At 43.5% G+C, this 14,968-nt stretch overlaps 1 protein-coding gene across 7 annotated transcripts in view; it reads left to right on the forward strand.

Annotated features, from left to right (window-relative positions):
- The first annotated feature begins 1,670 nt into the window (after positions 1-1,670).
- bsna (bassoon presynaptic cytomatrix protein a) overlaps positions 1,671-14,968 on the forward strand; it is a 127,092-nt gene continuing 113,794 nt past the window's right edge. For 5 of the 7 annotated variants that reach the window (XM_086277169.1, XM_086277170.1, XM_086277171.1 and 2 more), the window contains exon 1: positions 1,788-2,273. In XM_086277169.1, the coding sequence (XP_086133295.1) occupies positions 1,791-2,273 (483 nt within the window). In that variant the 5' untranslated portion in view covers positions 1,788-1,790. Of the gene's footprint in view, positions 2,274-14,968 lie in introns of all 7 variants that reach the window. The other 2 variants (XM_086277168.1, XM_086277164.1) reach the window with 2 other exon arrangements.

Here is a 14,968-nt window from a genome sequence, read left to right on the forward strand (position 1 = left end):
ATATGTATATATATATATTTTTTTTATTTATTGTTTACACTATTTAATTTGTAAAATATGTGTACACACACACACACACACACACACACACACACACACACACACACACACACACACGTAGAAAAATATTCAGTATACACATCCAGAAATGCATATACTATTATATATTGTACATATATTTATTAGTTTCAGATGTAGCCATTCTTGTATTTTGCTTGTTTACATTATTGTATTTTGCACAACTCTGTTGCTTGTGAAGCTCGCACACAAGAATTTCACTCACATGTGCTGTACAAATGTACCTGCACATGTGATGTGACAATAAAAGTGATTTGATTTGATTTGAGTCCATGATGATGTAAAACTCACTGTGGACAGTCGCGCTGGTGTTACAGCAGATTCTAAATCACGGCAGGCTTGAGGAGTAGTTGTTCCCAGGTTGTTCCTGAACATCCTAACCAATTTCCTCTCATCTGAGGGTGAGAGTTTGGGTGTCCTTCCAGATTTTGGCAAAGCGATGACATCCAAATAACATGTAGTTATGGACAATTGTTTGAACTGATGATCCTGGAAGCTGCAGTTGTTTAGAAATGGCTCCAAGAGACATTTGAAACTTGAGTAAATCTACAACTCTCATTCTTAGATCTTCACTGAGTTTATTTGACTTTTCAATTGTTCTGAGTGGCAATCAGTTTACCGAGTGCTGTTAAACAATTCCTTTTTATGCCTGCAAAGAGAAAATACCAGCTGTAGTCAACTGTGATCACTAATGAGAAGTTAATTGGCCTTGGCCTTTCCAAGTTAAAAATAGAGTCTTTAGCCTGACTAATTAAAAGCTTTAAGTGAATGCATCTTTATATTTAAGCCTGCATGTTTACTTTTAACCCTGTTTAGACAAGAGAAAATCAAAGTAAACTCAGACCAAAGCAATAATCATTATTTTTTCTTACTTATTACAACAATACATACAGTGTTGCCTTTGTAGACAAAAAGTTTTTAGTCTTTGTCTGACCTATATGCAAGAAATAGAAACAAATAAATGGCAATGTTTTGGTGTTTCAGTACAGAGTGATTTAGTCCCAGCAATAATAACTGGGCATATTTTAATGTAATCTCGACTGTTACCCACAAATAAATGTAATTCTGCTTAAGAACCTAGATTAATGTAGACAATGTAAGCTACTTATGAAAACATTTGCAACAATGTTTACTGCTGGAACACTGCCTTCCAGAGAAGCCCACTGTTTATTTGTTTATGACACTTGTGCCTTAGTATAATTTTGGTTATGGTGAGTGTAAGAAACAATATCCTGATCCAAATTCCTTAAATATCAGTTAACCTGCAGTGCCAGTGTGCTGTCACTTTTTGGGAAGGTTGAATGAATTTCTGTTTTAGAGATTTTAACAGAAACGTCTGATTTTGACTTTTTTTCCTTTGCTTTGTCTCTTCTAGGGGTCCAATGGGTTCAATGGGTAGTCCCAAGCCTGGCATGCAACAAGGAGGCCATGGAGGAGGAGGAATGGGAGGAGGAGGGATGGGTGGAATGGGAGGAGGTGGGATGGGAGGAATGGGAGGAATGGGAGGAGGAGGAATGGGTGGAATGGGAGGAGGTGGGATGGGAGGAATGGGAGGAGGCGGGATGGGGGGAATGGGAGGAGTTATGGGAGGAATAGGTGGAGGCGGGATGGGGGGAATGGGAGGAGGGATGGGAGGAATGGGAGGATTAGGTGGAGGAGGGATGGGGGGAATGGGAGGAGGAATGGGGGGAATAGCAGGAGGAATGGGGGGAATGGGAGGAGGAATGGGCAGTGGAGGAATAGGGCCAAGAGCTGGTGAGCCTTACCGCCTGGCCACTCACGAAGCTCCTACCTCTCCTAGACATATGCAGTCCAGCCAGGCCTCTGGAATGGGGCAGGGCCCAGGGTCTGGTCAAGGGATGGGTCACGGTCCAGCTGGATCTAGCATGGGGGGTCATGGAGGTCAAAGTCCTGGTCAACATGCCTCTCGCCGAAACCTCCAAGTTGACTTCAGTGGTTCCGGCGGCTCCAGGACAGGTCGGTCTCCTTCTTTGTCTCCTGACCGTGGTGTGACACCCACCTCACCATACTCAGTGCCACAGATAGCACCCATGCCGAGCAGCAAGCTGTGCCCAGTGTGCACCACCACAGAGCTGTCTAACCCACCGGCTGTACCCAACTACAACACCTGCACCCAGTGCAAGGCCACTGTCTGCAACCAGTGTGGATTCAACCCCAACCCCCACCTCACTGAGGTAGGTCAGATTTAACAGTCAAGAGGTGCTTGCATGACCATTTGTTTGCTTTAAGATATCACTATATATGCATCAATAGAATAAATAATATGATCAGGCTCATTACTAATTGTTTAGGTAATTATCAAATTAATACTATTGGTGGACAGAAGGCAATCCTTCAGTTTTAAATGTTTAGAAATAACAGAAAAAAAGGGGGCTCGCAGTTAAACTCTGAATGTTGAAGAATGGATCGAACAGAGAGATGGTTTCAGATGTTTTTTCTGGCCTGTTGAGTCAGTGAATGAAAAGAAGTACAGATATGGAGAGGGAGTGAGAGAAGTTTTTGCTTGAAGAGGCACTTCTTTTTTGACCAATAAAACACATTTGAATTGGATCAGATTGAACTGATGTGAGTGACCGAAAGAAGGGAGTAAATGCAGTGATCAAAGAAATGGGAGAAATGGCTTAAGGTGAGGGCAGTGTTGGGCCCGGAAGTGTGAAAGAATAAAGTTATATTTTCTCAGAAATACATGTCATTTATATAAAAACAGTGAGCAGTTTGAGTAAGCAGTACAAAGGCTGCATGAAGAACTTTATTTGTAATAGACTGTGCATATGTAGATTCATCAAGTGACAGCACTTCCTTGGTGCCAGAATCTCCATTAGTGTGCTAAGACATGACACATGGGTCACAAATGAGACTCAACTTAGGTGTGATGTGAAGACAGAAGGCCAAGGATTCTTGTATTTTGCAGTCAAAAGACAAGTTGAAAGGATGGATTAGTGCGATGTTCAGAGGTGTATGTAGGGATGAGGAGGAGGAAAAAGGTTAAGAGTCTCGTTTTGATTGAGAGGTCGATGCTCGCCTTTGGTGATGGGGTCAAACTATCAGCCTCTTGTCAGCATCTGATGACTAATATCAAATATCAACATCTCTGAGCAGAAAGACTTTAGACAGAGAGCACAACCTCACTAGATTCAAAAGCATAAGGCTCTCTCTGATATATTAGCCATGCCGACACTCATTGATTCCCACTGTTGTCAGATACAGGCGCTTCTCATTCACAGACACCACAACAAACACTCCGCTGAATTAAACAAACAACTGTGTTTGTGTTGTTGTGACTCATTTTTCATTTGCTTTGGCACACTGAAACCAGAAGTATGTACCTAGTACATCATTCACCCCCATTGCTCCATGCTAACAAATTAGCATAGTAAATGGCTAATTATATTCAGGGTTAGAACACTCACAGATTGTGCTGGCAAGTAAAAGTCTTCTTTCTGTTTTTAAAAAAAAGGAAACTAATACAGCTTAGTAAATGTGGAATCCTGTTCATTATCACTAACACTTGCTGTGTCGTCATACTTTTACGTCACAAAACACATCCTTTAAAATGTGTTAGCCTGGAGCTGGTGGTTGCATAATACATAGTCAGAACAAAGATGATTTTAGAGCTTATATGCAGGGTGTCAGCTTCCTGTGAAGGATACAGTGTTAATGTTAAGTAATTATCAGCATAGCCTGTCAAGGTTTTACCGCTGTTGTGTGTTTTTTGAGCTCTCCTACTCTATTTGTAGGATAGCAACTTCTGTCAGGCTCGTATGTGATCATTTTTTGTACGAAACTTAGATCAGATTTGCAGATCCTCTACTTGCGGTCCAGTGTGTGTATGTGAAGGAAAGAGAGAGTGGTCAAAGGAGCTTGCAAAGAAAAGCGTCTGGACTTCTTTAAGTTGCTTGAAGACGTTTCACCTCTCATCCGAGAAGCTTCTTCAGTTCTAAGGTCAATTGGTGGAAAGAGAGAGTGAGTAGTACATGTTGATAACAGTGGATTGTGCTAATGAAGCTAATGAAGTGGGGAAAGGCAGAGATTGATAAGCCACAGACTTGTTATATATTAAAAAAACACAAAATACACATGTATACACTCACATAGCTTCACACATACAACAACACTACATAGACAGACTGTCACACGCATACTGTCTGTGGACACTCACTGATGTTGGCACTCACCCTAACTTTAACCTCAAACAGCCCTTTATGGAAAACACACACACACACACACACACACACACACACACACACACACACACACACACACACACACACGTACATCCTTCATGCATTAAACCTGTGCAATAAATTGTGATGTTAATCAGTTGAAGGAACCAACAGAGATTTGCTGTAGAGAAAATATAACTCAACAGCATAAAACTCAATATACTTAGGTGAAGAAGCCCTTTATTATCTTCTATATATCTGTAGAATGGTAGAGATGGAGGGAAAACATGTTGCATCTGTTTGCTGCATTTGAGTCACAAACCCTCCATCTTGTACCGATTAATTCTCTGGTCCTGCTGTTGTTTGGGTTTGTATGAATTATGGATCAGCTCTCTTCTCCTGTTAACATTCTCACTGTTTTCAATGTCCCTGCAAGTCAATGGTCCCACAGTTCTGTCCTGCAAACCTTATTAATGCAAAGCAAATTACAATATTAATATGACTTATTTACTAACAACAGCATGAGATTAGTAAGCATAAGCATAAAAAAATAAAACATTTAAATGCCATAATTAAACAAATATGCTCCATAACATCCAATAATGCACAAAGCGAACACTGACGACTGTCTGTCACTCCTTAAATATTTTTCGGGTTTATTATATTGAAATCCACACATTTCTTTCCCACCCTTTTAGGAAAAAAAAATACACACTGAAGGTTTTCTGCTTCCACTGAGATATCTAGACTCATACAAAAAAAAACAACTCTTCCTTTACTTCTGTGTGTGAAGGGATCCAGCCATGTTATGTCTGCAGATATAGATTAATACCTAATCTAAACATTATCCACTAATATCACTTCTAATCAGTGTACCATGTACCCTAGTAATCCGACAAGCAGGGCTATGCTCCATATCTGCTGTGCTATGTTCTGATTTGATTTGCATAATTTAACATTAAACAGATGCAGCCAGGCAAGGAAAGAGATTATTTTAGCTATATTAGGAATCAGCTATGTTTTATTATGGGTATTTACGAACAGAAAATACCACATGAAAGCTAGAATACAATTAATAAAGGCGTGTTTTTTATATTTTATGATTAATTATATTTTAATAGGAAAAGGAGAAGACAGGAAAAATAAATGGCACAAAAAGGCACAAGACATTTTCTCGCTCAAAGTTTTAATTCTTTACACCTGTATGTTGAGGCTTAACCAAATTGTTTTATTCAAAAAAATGCAGAAAAGTACTTTAACTGAGCGAGTCATCTTATAGAGAACTCCAAGTTGCATATCTGATCTCACACTGAGAACACCAAACCAGGAGAGAGACATCAATTATCCAGCCAAAGAGCAGGATGAGAGAGAGATTATGATCGATGTATCTAATTCAAGAAGGTGGCATTTATGAAACTTGGCTTTCATGCCATTAATTGGCATTTGTGCACAATGATGAGTCATTTGGAATCATGCACTGAATATACAAACTGTGGATTATATTGTCGTGTCAGCGGGCTGTATTTCTTTTGCAAATGGTATAGCACTTTTGCATTAGTGTAATAATTACCTACCCATCTGCACACTAGGAAAGCGACTAAATTCTTACTCAACTAAATGAGGGGAAAAAAGTAGACTAATTGACTAGTCTAAAACTAAGAAACACTAAAATATTTAGTTAAATGTCAAAACCGTTTAATGGAAAATGTCAAAAACTGATAAGAAAGGCGTTTTAAGCCATTTATGACATTCTTCGATAACGAATCATGTTGATTAACTGTGCGTCACCTTGCATTGTGCATTATCAACATTACATGTTATGATCCAGACAGCGAAGAAGAAAAATACTTATATATATGATATGAAAAAATATAAATGTAATATATGTTCATGTATTTCTAAAATATGAGAACATCTGGAAGATGAATAAATCGCGACTTGCTGTGCATTATTAATGATGCAGATTGTTGAAAATTCATGACAACCACTTGAACAAGGTAAAATCTAACATAACACATTAGTGTGTCAATGTGTGTGTGAATGGGTGGATGACTGGTTGTGTAAAGCGCTTTGGGGTCCTTAGGGACTAGTAAAGCGCTATACAAATACAGGCCATTTTACCATAACAAATCAAGAAAACATCGAGCTATTTTCTTCCGCTTATCTGTCAGTCAGGTCGTGGTGGCAGCAGGGAAACCCAAACTTTCCTCTTGCCACTTCCCCCAGCTTATCCGGGGAAATGTCGAGTGTTTCCCAGGACAGCTGACAGATGTAATCGCTCCAGCATACCCGGGTCTATGTTGTGGCCTCTGGCTGCTAACACATGCCTGGTCTGAAGACTTTACCCAGGAGATGATGGAGTTAGCCGTATCCTTTCGATGTGGAAGAGTAGCGGCTCTACGCTGAACCCCTCCCAAATGAATAATCTCATCACCCTATCGCTAAGGAACAGCCCATCCACCTTTCAGAGAAAACTCATTTCCGCTGCTTGTATCCGTGACCTTGTACTAATAGTGGTAACAAAAGGATAGGCCAAGATTCACAGATTTATGGGGTTTCTCAACAGTGATTCACCATCTAGTTGCAGATACTGTAGCTGCATGACATTTAGGACACGATAGTTTACCGGCATTGGGCATCAGTTAAAATTAGCTAGATTAAATGACCAGTAAGTCTACATACATATATGTCTTAATTTCTTAATTCGATTAACCTTTCATGTTAATCAAAGTTTCTTTTAGTTGTTCTAACTCTCTTATCAATAGGAGTCCATTCAGTTCTGATAGCTTGATTTAATTTGGTCGGATTCAGTTTACCCAATGCTTTCACTCACTGTACGTGCAAAGTGGCTGATTATGAATACTCAATAACACTTCAATGAGTTACCAAAAAAACTCCAACAGAAAAAATTTGAATGGTGAAAATTAAACTGACTGTTTACTGATTTACAAGAAAATAATTTGAATTCATAATCCAGTGTGTAATCAATTCACGGCTTAAGTCCTCTGCACGCTTCAGTAACAGAAAATATTGTCAAGGCGTGCTGTGTGGTAGGTGGAGAGCATACCCAAAATGCAGGAACCCTCAGACTAAAGTAAACTCAAAGTGCAGCTTTATTAGCTAGCACCAGCAAGTTTAACGAAAACACAAGGTGAGTACACAACATCGAGGAGTACAACAATGACATGATGAAGACCAGAGGGAAACTGAGGACTTTAATACGCACACGAGGTAACTAGGAAGATGCAAAACAGCTGGGCAAAAGAAGGCACAAGTGAACTTAGTCAGACAGGGGAAGCAAAACTGAATACAAGCGGGACAAGAAACTATCAAAATAAAACAGGATGCTACCATTAAGGCTGAGACATACAGACTTGACAAACACAAAGGGAGAATAAACAGAGACATGACTGGGGAAACAGACAAAGAATACACAGAAAAAAGACAATCAAAACTATAAGACTTTAACCACAAACCCTTAAAAATAAACAAAAAAGAAAATACAAAACTAAGAATACTCATCAAATCAAATCACTTTTATTGTCACATCGCATTACTGGTACACTGGTACAGCACATGTGAGGGAAGTTCTTGTGTGCAAGCTTCACAAGCAATAGTGGTGTACAAAATATAAGATATATATATATATATATATATATATATATATGGAATGATAAATAGGGGAATGACCCGCCAATTTCCGGGGGCGAGGTCACTGAGGCAGTTAAACTATTCCTTGGTGGCAGAGCCCTTGGTGTTGATGAGGTCCGTCCCGAGTTCCTGAAGGCTCTGGACGTTGTAGGGCTGTCCTGGTTGACACGCCTCAGCAATGTTGCGTGGAGATCAGGGGCAGTACCTGTGAACTAACAGACCGGGGTGTTGGTCCCCATCTTTAAGAAAGGGGGCCGGAGGGTGTGTTCCAACTACAGGGGGATCACACTCCTCAGCCTCCCTGGGAAAGTCTATGCCAGGGTGCTGGAAAGGAGAGTTCGTCCGCTAGTCGAACCTCGGATACAGGAGGAACAATGCGTTTTTCGTCCTGGTCGCGGAACACTGGACCAGCTCTTTATCCTCTTGACGATACTTGAGGGTGCATGGGAGTTTGCCCAACCAGTCTACATGTGTTTTGTGGACTTGGAGAAGGCATTCGACCGTGTCCCTCGGGGTGTCCTGTGGGAGGTGTTGCGGGAGTATGGGGTGTCTGGCCCATTGCTTCTAGGCGCAGCCAAGTGGCAGAGGGCTTTCGCTTTGGTGGCCTCAGAATCTCATCTCTGATTTTTGCGGATGATGTGGTTCTGTTGGCTTCATCGGGTGAGGGCCTCCAGCTCGCACTGGAACGGTTCGCAGCCGAGTGTGAAGCAGCGGGAATGAGAATCAGCACCTCCAAATCTGAGGCCATGGTTCTCAGCCGGAAAAGGGTGGAGTGCCCACTCCGGGTCGGGGATGAGTTCCTGCCCCAAGTGGAGGAGTTCAAGTATCTCGGGGTCTTGTTCGCGAGTGATGGGAGAAGGGAGCCGGAGATCGACAGACGGATTGGGGCTGCAGCTGCAGTAATGCGGACGCTGCACCGGTCCGTCGTGGTGAAGAGGAAGCTGAGTGTAAAAGCGAAGCTCTCAATTTACCGGTCGATCTACGTCCCTACCCTCACCTATGGCCACGAGCTGTGGGTAGTGACCGAAAGAACGAGATCGCGGATACAAGCGGCAGAAATGAGCTTCCTCCGAAGGGTGGCTGGCCTCTCCCTTAGAGATAGGGTGAGAAGTTCGGCCATCCGGGAGGGGCTCAGAGTAGAGCAGCTGCTGCTCCACATTGAAAGAAGCCAGCTGAGGTGGTTCGGGCATCTGACAAGGATGCCCCCTGGGTGCCTCCTGGGTGAGGTGTTCCAGGCATGTCCCACCGGGAGGAGGCCCCGGGGCAGACCCAGGACACGCTGGAGAGATTATATCTCTCGGCTGGCCTAGGAACGCCTTGGTGTTCCCCCGGATAAGCTGGAGGAGGTGGCTGGGGAGAGGGAGGTCTGGGCCTCTTTGCTTATTAAGCTGCGGGGCAGCAGCCTAAGATAAAGCGGATGAAGATGGATGGATGGATGGATGGATGGAATGATAAATATGCAAGGAATGGTATGAATACATGTACAATAAAAAGAATGTATGCAGATTACTAAATATGCATACCAGATATATATGTGTATATATAAAAAAAATAAAAAAAACACCCAGCACGCCCCTGCGGGCGGTTTATCCTTCAAGCTCGGGTCCTCTACCAGAGGCCTGGGAGCTTGAGGGTCCTGCGCAGTATCTTAGCTGATCCCGGGACTGCGCTCTTCTGGACAGAGATCTCCAATGTTGTTCCCGGGATCTGCTGGAGCCACTCGCCTAGCTTGGGAGTCACCGCACCTAGTGCTCCGATTACCACGGGGACCACCGTTACCTTCACCCTCCACATCCTCTCGAGCTCTACTCTGAGCCCTTGGTATTTCTCCAGTTTCTCGTGTTCCTTCTTTCTGATGTTGCTGTCATTCGGAACTGCTACATCGATCACTACGGCCGTCTTCTTCTGTTTGTCTACCACCACTATGTCCGGTTGGTTAGCCACCACCATTTTTTTCACCACCAGCTCGGTCATTCTCCACCACCCTTGGGGGCGTATCCCATTTTGACTTCGGAACTTTCAGGCCATATTCGGCACAGATGTTTCTGTATACTATGCCGGCCACTTGGTTATGGCGTTCCATGTATGCCCTGCCTGCTAGCATCTTGCACCCTGCTGTTTTGTGCTGGATTGTCTCAGGGGCATCTTTACACAGCCTGCACCTGGGGTCTTGCCTGGTGTGATAGACCCCAGCCTCTATGGATCTTGTACTCAGAGCTTGTTCTTGTGCTGCCATGATTAGTGCCTCTGTGCTGTCTTTCAGTCCAGCTTTGACCAGCCACTGGTAGGATTTCTGGATATCAGCCACCTCCTCTATCTGCCGGTGGTACATATCGTGCAGGGGCCTGTCCTTCCATGATGTTTCCTCGTCTCCCTCCTCTTTCTTGGGTTTCTGCTGCCTGAGGTATTCACTGAGCACTCGGTCAGTTGGGGCCATCTTCCCAATGTATTCTTGGATGTTCATTGTCTCATCAATGTTGCCTTCTGGTAGCTCGATCCCCTCAGTTCTGACTACCTTCCCTCTCTTTGTTATCATCCGACTACACTTCTCCAATAACATCCCAATGTCATTGCTGTATATCCTGGTAGTGTGGATCAGTGAATCAATGTCTCGTTCACTCTTGGCATACAGCTTGATGTCATCCATGTACAGGAGGTGGCTGACAACTGCTCCGTTCCGTAGTCGGTATCCGTAGCCAGTCTTGTTAATGATCTCACTGAGGGGGTTCAGGCCTATGCAGAACAGCAGTGGGGACAGAGCATCTCCTTGGTAGATCCCGCACTTGATGGTGACTTGTGCTATGGGCTTGGAGTTGGCCTGTAGTGTTTTATGCCACATCCCCATTGAGTTCCAGTATCCAGCTGTGGGGCACTGAGTCATAGGCCTTCTTGTAATCAATCCAGGTAGCGCACAGGTTGGTCAGCCTGGTCTTGCAGTCTCGGCTGACTGTTCTGTCTACCAGTAGCTGGTGTTTTGCGCCTCTGGTATTCTTGCCAATCCCTTTCTGTGCCCCGCTCATGTATTGACCCATGTGCCTGTTTATCTTAGCCGATATGATGCCTGACAGGAGCTTCCATGTAGTACTGAGGCAGGTTATTGGTCGGTAGTTGGATGGGACCGGTCCCTTCTTGGGGTACTTGGGGATCAGGACTGTCCCACCTTCGGTTAGCCATTCCGGGTGTCTCTCGTCAACTAGCAGCTGGTTCATTTGTGCTGCCAGACGTTCGTGGAGTGCAGTCAGCTTCTTCAGCCAGTAGGCGTGAACCATGTCGGGGCCTGGTGCTGTCCAACTCTTCATACTAGAGACCCTTGCTTGGATGTCCGCCACCGTGATGGTTACTGGACCCTGTTTGGGGAGGTTGCTATGGTCTGCCCTCAGAGCCACTAGCCACTGAGCATTGCCGTTATGGGTTGCGTCCTTCTCCCATATGCTCTTCCAATATTGCTCCATCTCCAGCCTTGGTGGTGCTGTTCTCTTATTGTTCCCTTGCCACTGAGAGTACACCTTTGCTGGTTCTGTGGAGAACAGCTGGTTTATTCTCCTGCCTTCTATCTCTCTGGTGTACCTCCTCAAGCAGCTGGCCAAGGCTGTGAGTCTTTGCTTGGCAGTTTCCAAGGCCTCAGGTATGGACAGCTTGCTGTATTTCTTATGCACCTTCTTTGTCGCACCTTTCTGCAACTCCGTTAGTTGGCTAACCTCCTTCCGTGCTACTTTGATCTTGCCCTCTAGCCTCCTTCTCCATGGAGGGTACTGCTCCTTGTGGCTGTTCAACTTGTAGCCAAGCATCTCACTGATCACTGCTGCCGTATTGTAGATCAGCTTGTTAGTGTCGGTAATCATGGCTGTAGGTATCATTCATAGTGCTGCATTAACATCATCGAGCAGACCTTCTGAGGGTACTTCACGTAATCTTGGTAACCGGCTACGGGGGATCCAGGTTTCAAGCTTGGCCATGATCCTATCTTTCAGGTCAGTTCCTCTCGCACTCAACGATCCTTCTCCTATCGTACTTGGGGCTTTGTACCCAATTTCGGGTGCAAATTCTCCCCCCTGACCTGGCGTCCTGGCTGCCCCTTGCCGTAGCATTTATGTTGTACCTCGTCAATCTCTAGCTGTGAGAGCAGTCCCTTCTTTCGAATGTTGGAACACTGAGCTACTAGTTGTTTCGCCGTCATTGTGGATGTTGGGTATCGAAGAATCCATAGGTCCCTCATCCTATTCATGTAACCCCTTTTGTTTCATATGTTAGGCTATGCCCTCTCTATTTTTGGTAATTCCACACCGGTGGAATCACAAACAAAACACGCAATAAGAGGCTCTAATGCGTGTTTTTCAATCTCGCGGCCCATGTCACCCCTACTTGCGGCCCACATAATGTCGTGAAGTAATACTTTTAAAAATTATTATTCAAAAAATTATTTAACATAAAGGCAATAGGCAGAGTGTTACGGGCATCACCCTAAAGAATGTAGCTTCATGGGCAGTGTAGTCCATGCTGCAGGGAGAATGGACTGCCATACCCGTTATGTGTCTGTGAGCACGAGGGAGAGAGAAAAAGGACAGTCAAAAAGTACAAGCAGAAACGGGAGATGGAAGCATGTAAATATAATAATAACCACTGCAGCTAAAAAGAGTGCCTGACGAGCCCAGTTACTCATTTTATATTAAGATTTAAAAATCTAGTTGGTATTGGTATGGCGAGTAACCCTCAGTAATAGTAATAAATCACACAGCAATAGTACATTCATGTAGATGTAAAAGGCATGATAATATATTAAGTAATCCAAAGTATTCAGAATACGTTACTCTCATTGAGTTTGGGGCATGTATTCTGTAATCTGTAGTGGAATACATTTTAAAAGTAACCTTCCCAACACTAGAAGTGTCTATGAAGTGTAGTCAGTTTTCAGCAGTCTGGTGGCCTGATGGAAAAAGCTGTCCCTCAGTCTGCTGGTTCGGGACTGGATACTGCAGTACCTCCTGCCTGACAGAAGTAGTCTGAACAGTCTCGGGTGACTGGAGTCTTTGATGATCCTCCCCGCTTTCCTCAGGCAAAACTTGCAGTTCTTTCTCTGTGTATGCTTGCTGCTCACTTTCCTTCATTGAAAATGTCTTGAATTGGTTTTTGGTCATTGAAAACTGTGACCTGTTTACCAAAGATGTAATGATGAAACTTGGTGCAAACGTGGACGATATACAGCATTTCCTTTTCTATTTGTGCATAGCTCGTTTCTGCATCTGTTAGAAACCTAGACCAGTTGTGGGGAACTCCAGGCCTCAAGGGCCAGAATCCTGCAGGTTTTGATGTGTGATGTGTTATCTTGACCCAACACAGCTTATTTAAATGGTTAAATTATCTCCTCAACTTATCAGAGTCTTTCTGATGATTTGGCTGCCAAGCAAACTCCATGTTGCTTTTCAGTAAATGTCACAGGGATGCATCTTCCTCACTCCCTTAACCTTGGTGAAATATGTGACAAACCCCAGAAAACACCTTAGACCTTTTTTATCAGAGGGTGAAGCCATGCAAATAATGCCTCAACTTTAGCTGGGTCTGGCTTAAGACCATCTGCAATGAGTCCAACATATGGCACTTGAGTCTTGTGAATGAAACAGCAGTCTGAGCCATCGGTACCTGTCAACAGGAGTGTTGAAGGTTGTGAGGAATGAAGACTCTTCATCCAGTTCTAGCTACAGAAATCCAGAGTTTGCATCCAGGACTGAGAATATTTGTGCACCTGGCACGACAGATACAACCTCCTCAATAGCGTGCATGGGGTAATGCTCTCTTTTGAGGACTTTACTCAGAATACTAGGATCAAAACAAATCCTTACTTTGCCTCCTCAGGTGACTGCTACCATGGAGCTGACCCATTTCATGGATTGTTCAACTTTAGCAATGTGGCGATTTCTTTCCATCTCATGTAGTTTCTGCACAATTTTCTCTTTCAGTGCTGCAGGCTGTCTGATACAGGATGTACAACTCCTTTTGCACTGGCATTTGTCTCTGAGACAATTCATATAGGAAGTGTCAGATCCTCACCTCTATCAAGTAGTCTTTGTTACACTCTTTTTCCACTAAGTCCCACAATTTTGGCGTTGACTACCCTGTCATCTGAGTCAGTATACTCACAGTCCGCTAAAAGCAACCCTAATCCTATTCAAAGCGGTCAAAACTTTCACTTGGCCTTGCCTGTTGAAGCAATGACAAGCAATTAGCTTAGTTTTCCTTGGTTTTATGTAGCTGGCAAACCTATTCAGTATCTTAGTGAGGTCCTCTTTCTTCCTGTCCGCCCAGTTCAGACTCTTGTAGATTTCTCTGCCTTCCTCATCAATCCACATACTTAGCCAACCTGCTCTCTGCTTAGCAGATAGCTGTGACTGCGGCACGTGAAAGACGAATATGGCTGTTGAACTGCACTTGCTAAATCTGTTCTTGACAGACATCTGTCACCATGTATGGTATCGTAACTGCCAGAAAAAACAAATGGGAGCTCAAGAAATAATGGCTTTTTAAATTTCAAATCACTCCACAATTACAACACATGTCTGCCCTCTGGTGGCAGGAGGAGTACTCAGAACAAGCTGGAAATTAACAGCACTCCCAGCACACCCAATATATTACAGTCATCACCATCTGTGTTTCCGATATGCCTGCAGCAAAATTACAGGTGGCATTTTTTGTTTTAAAATGGATAAATAGCATCTAGGAATGAACCAGATGAACTCCTGCTCATTTGATGTTTTGTGTGTGCTGTGCGGTGTGTACTGGAGTTGTCAGTTTAGCACATTAAAAGGATAAACCCCGAGTGTTGCAGCTCTTATGAATATAGATGGGGGATAGTGAAACACCCACACAACATGTATTTGCAGCTCATTTATGTGAGTTAGTCATTCCTTGAAAAAAAGTACACCTGGGGAAATATGCTAAAAAGCCTTGCTGTGTTGGTTCACATCTGAATCCATAAAGATTATTTGCTAATGTGTTGCGGGTTGTTACCTTTCCAGATGTTCTGACGATTAGACTGAAAAAACAGTCAAATTTGGCTTTTA

Source organism: Aulonocara sp. 'chitande type north' Nkhata Bay, linkage group LG20 (assembly GCF_057382095.1).
Source record: "Aulonocara sp. 'chitande type north' Nkhata Bay isolate Kocher_YH1m ecotype deep benthic linkage group LG20, A_spYH_male_GT1.1, whole genome shotgun sequence".
NCBI lineage: Eukaryota > Metazoa > Chordata > Actinopteri > Cichliformes > Cichlidae > Aulonocara > Aulonocara sp. 'chitande type north' Nkhata Bay.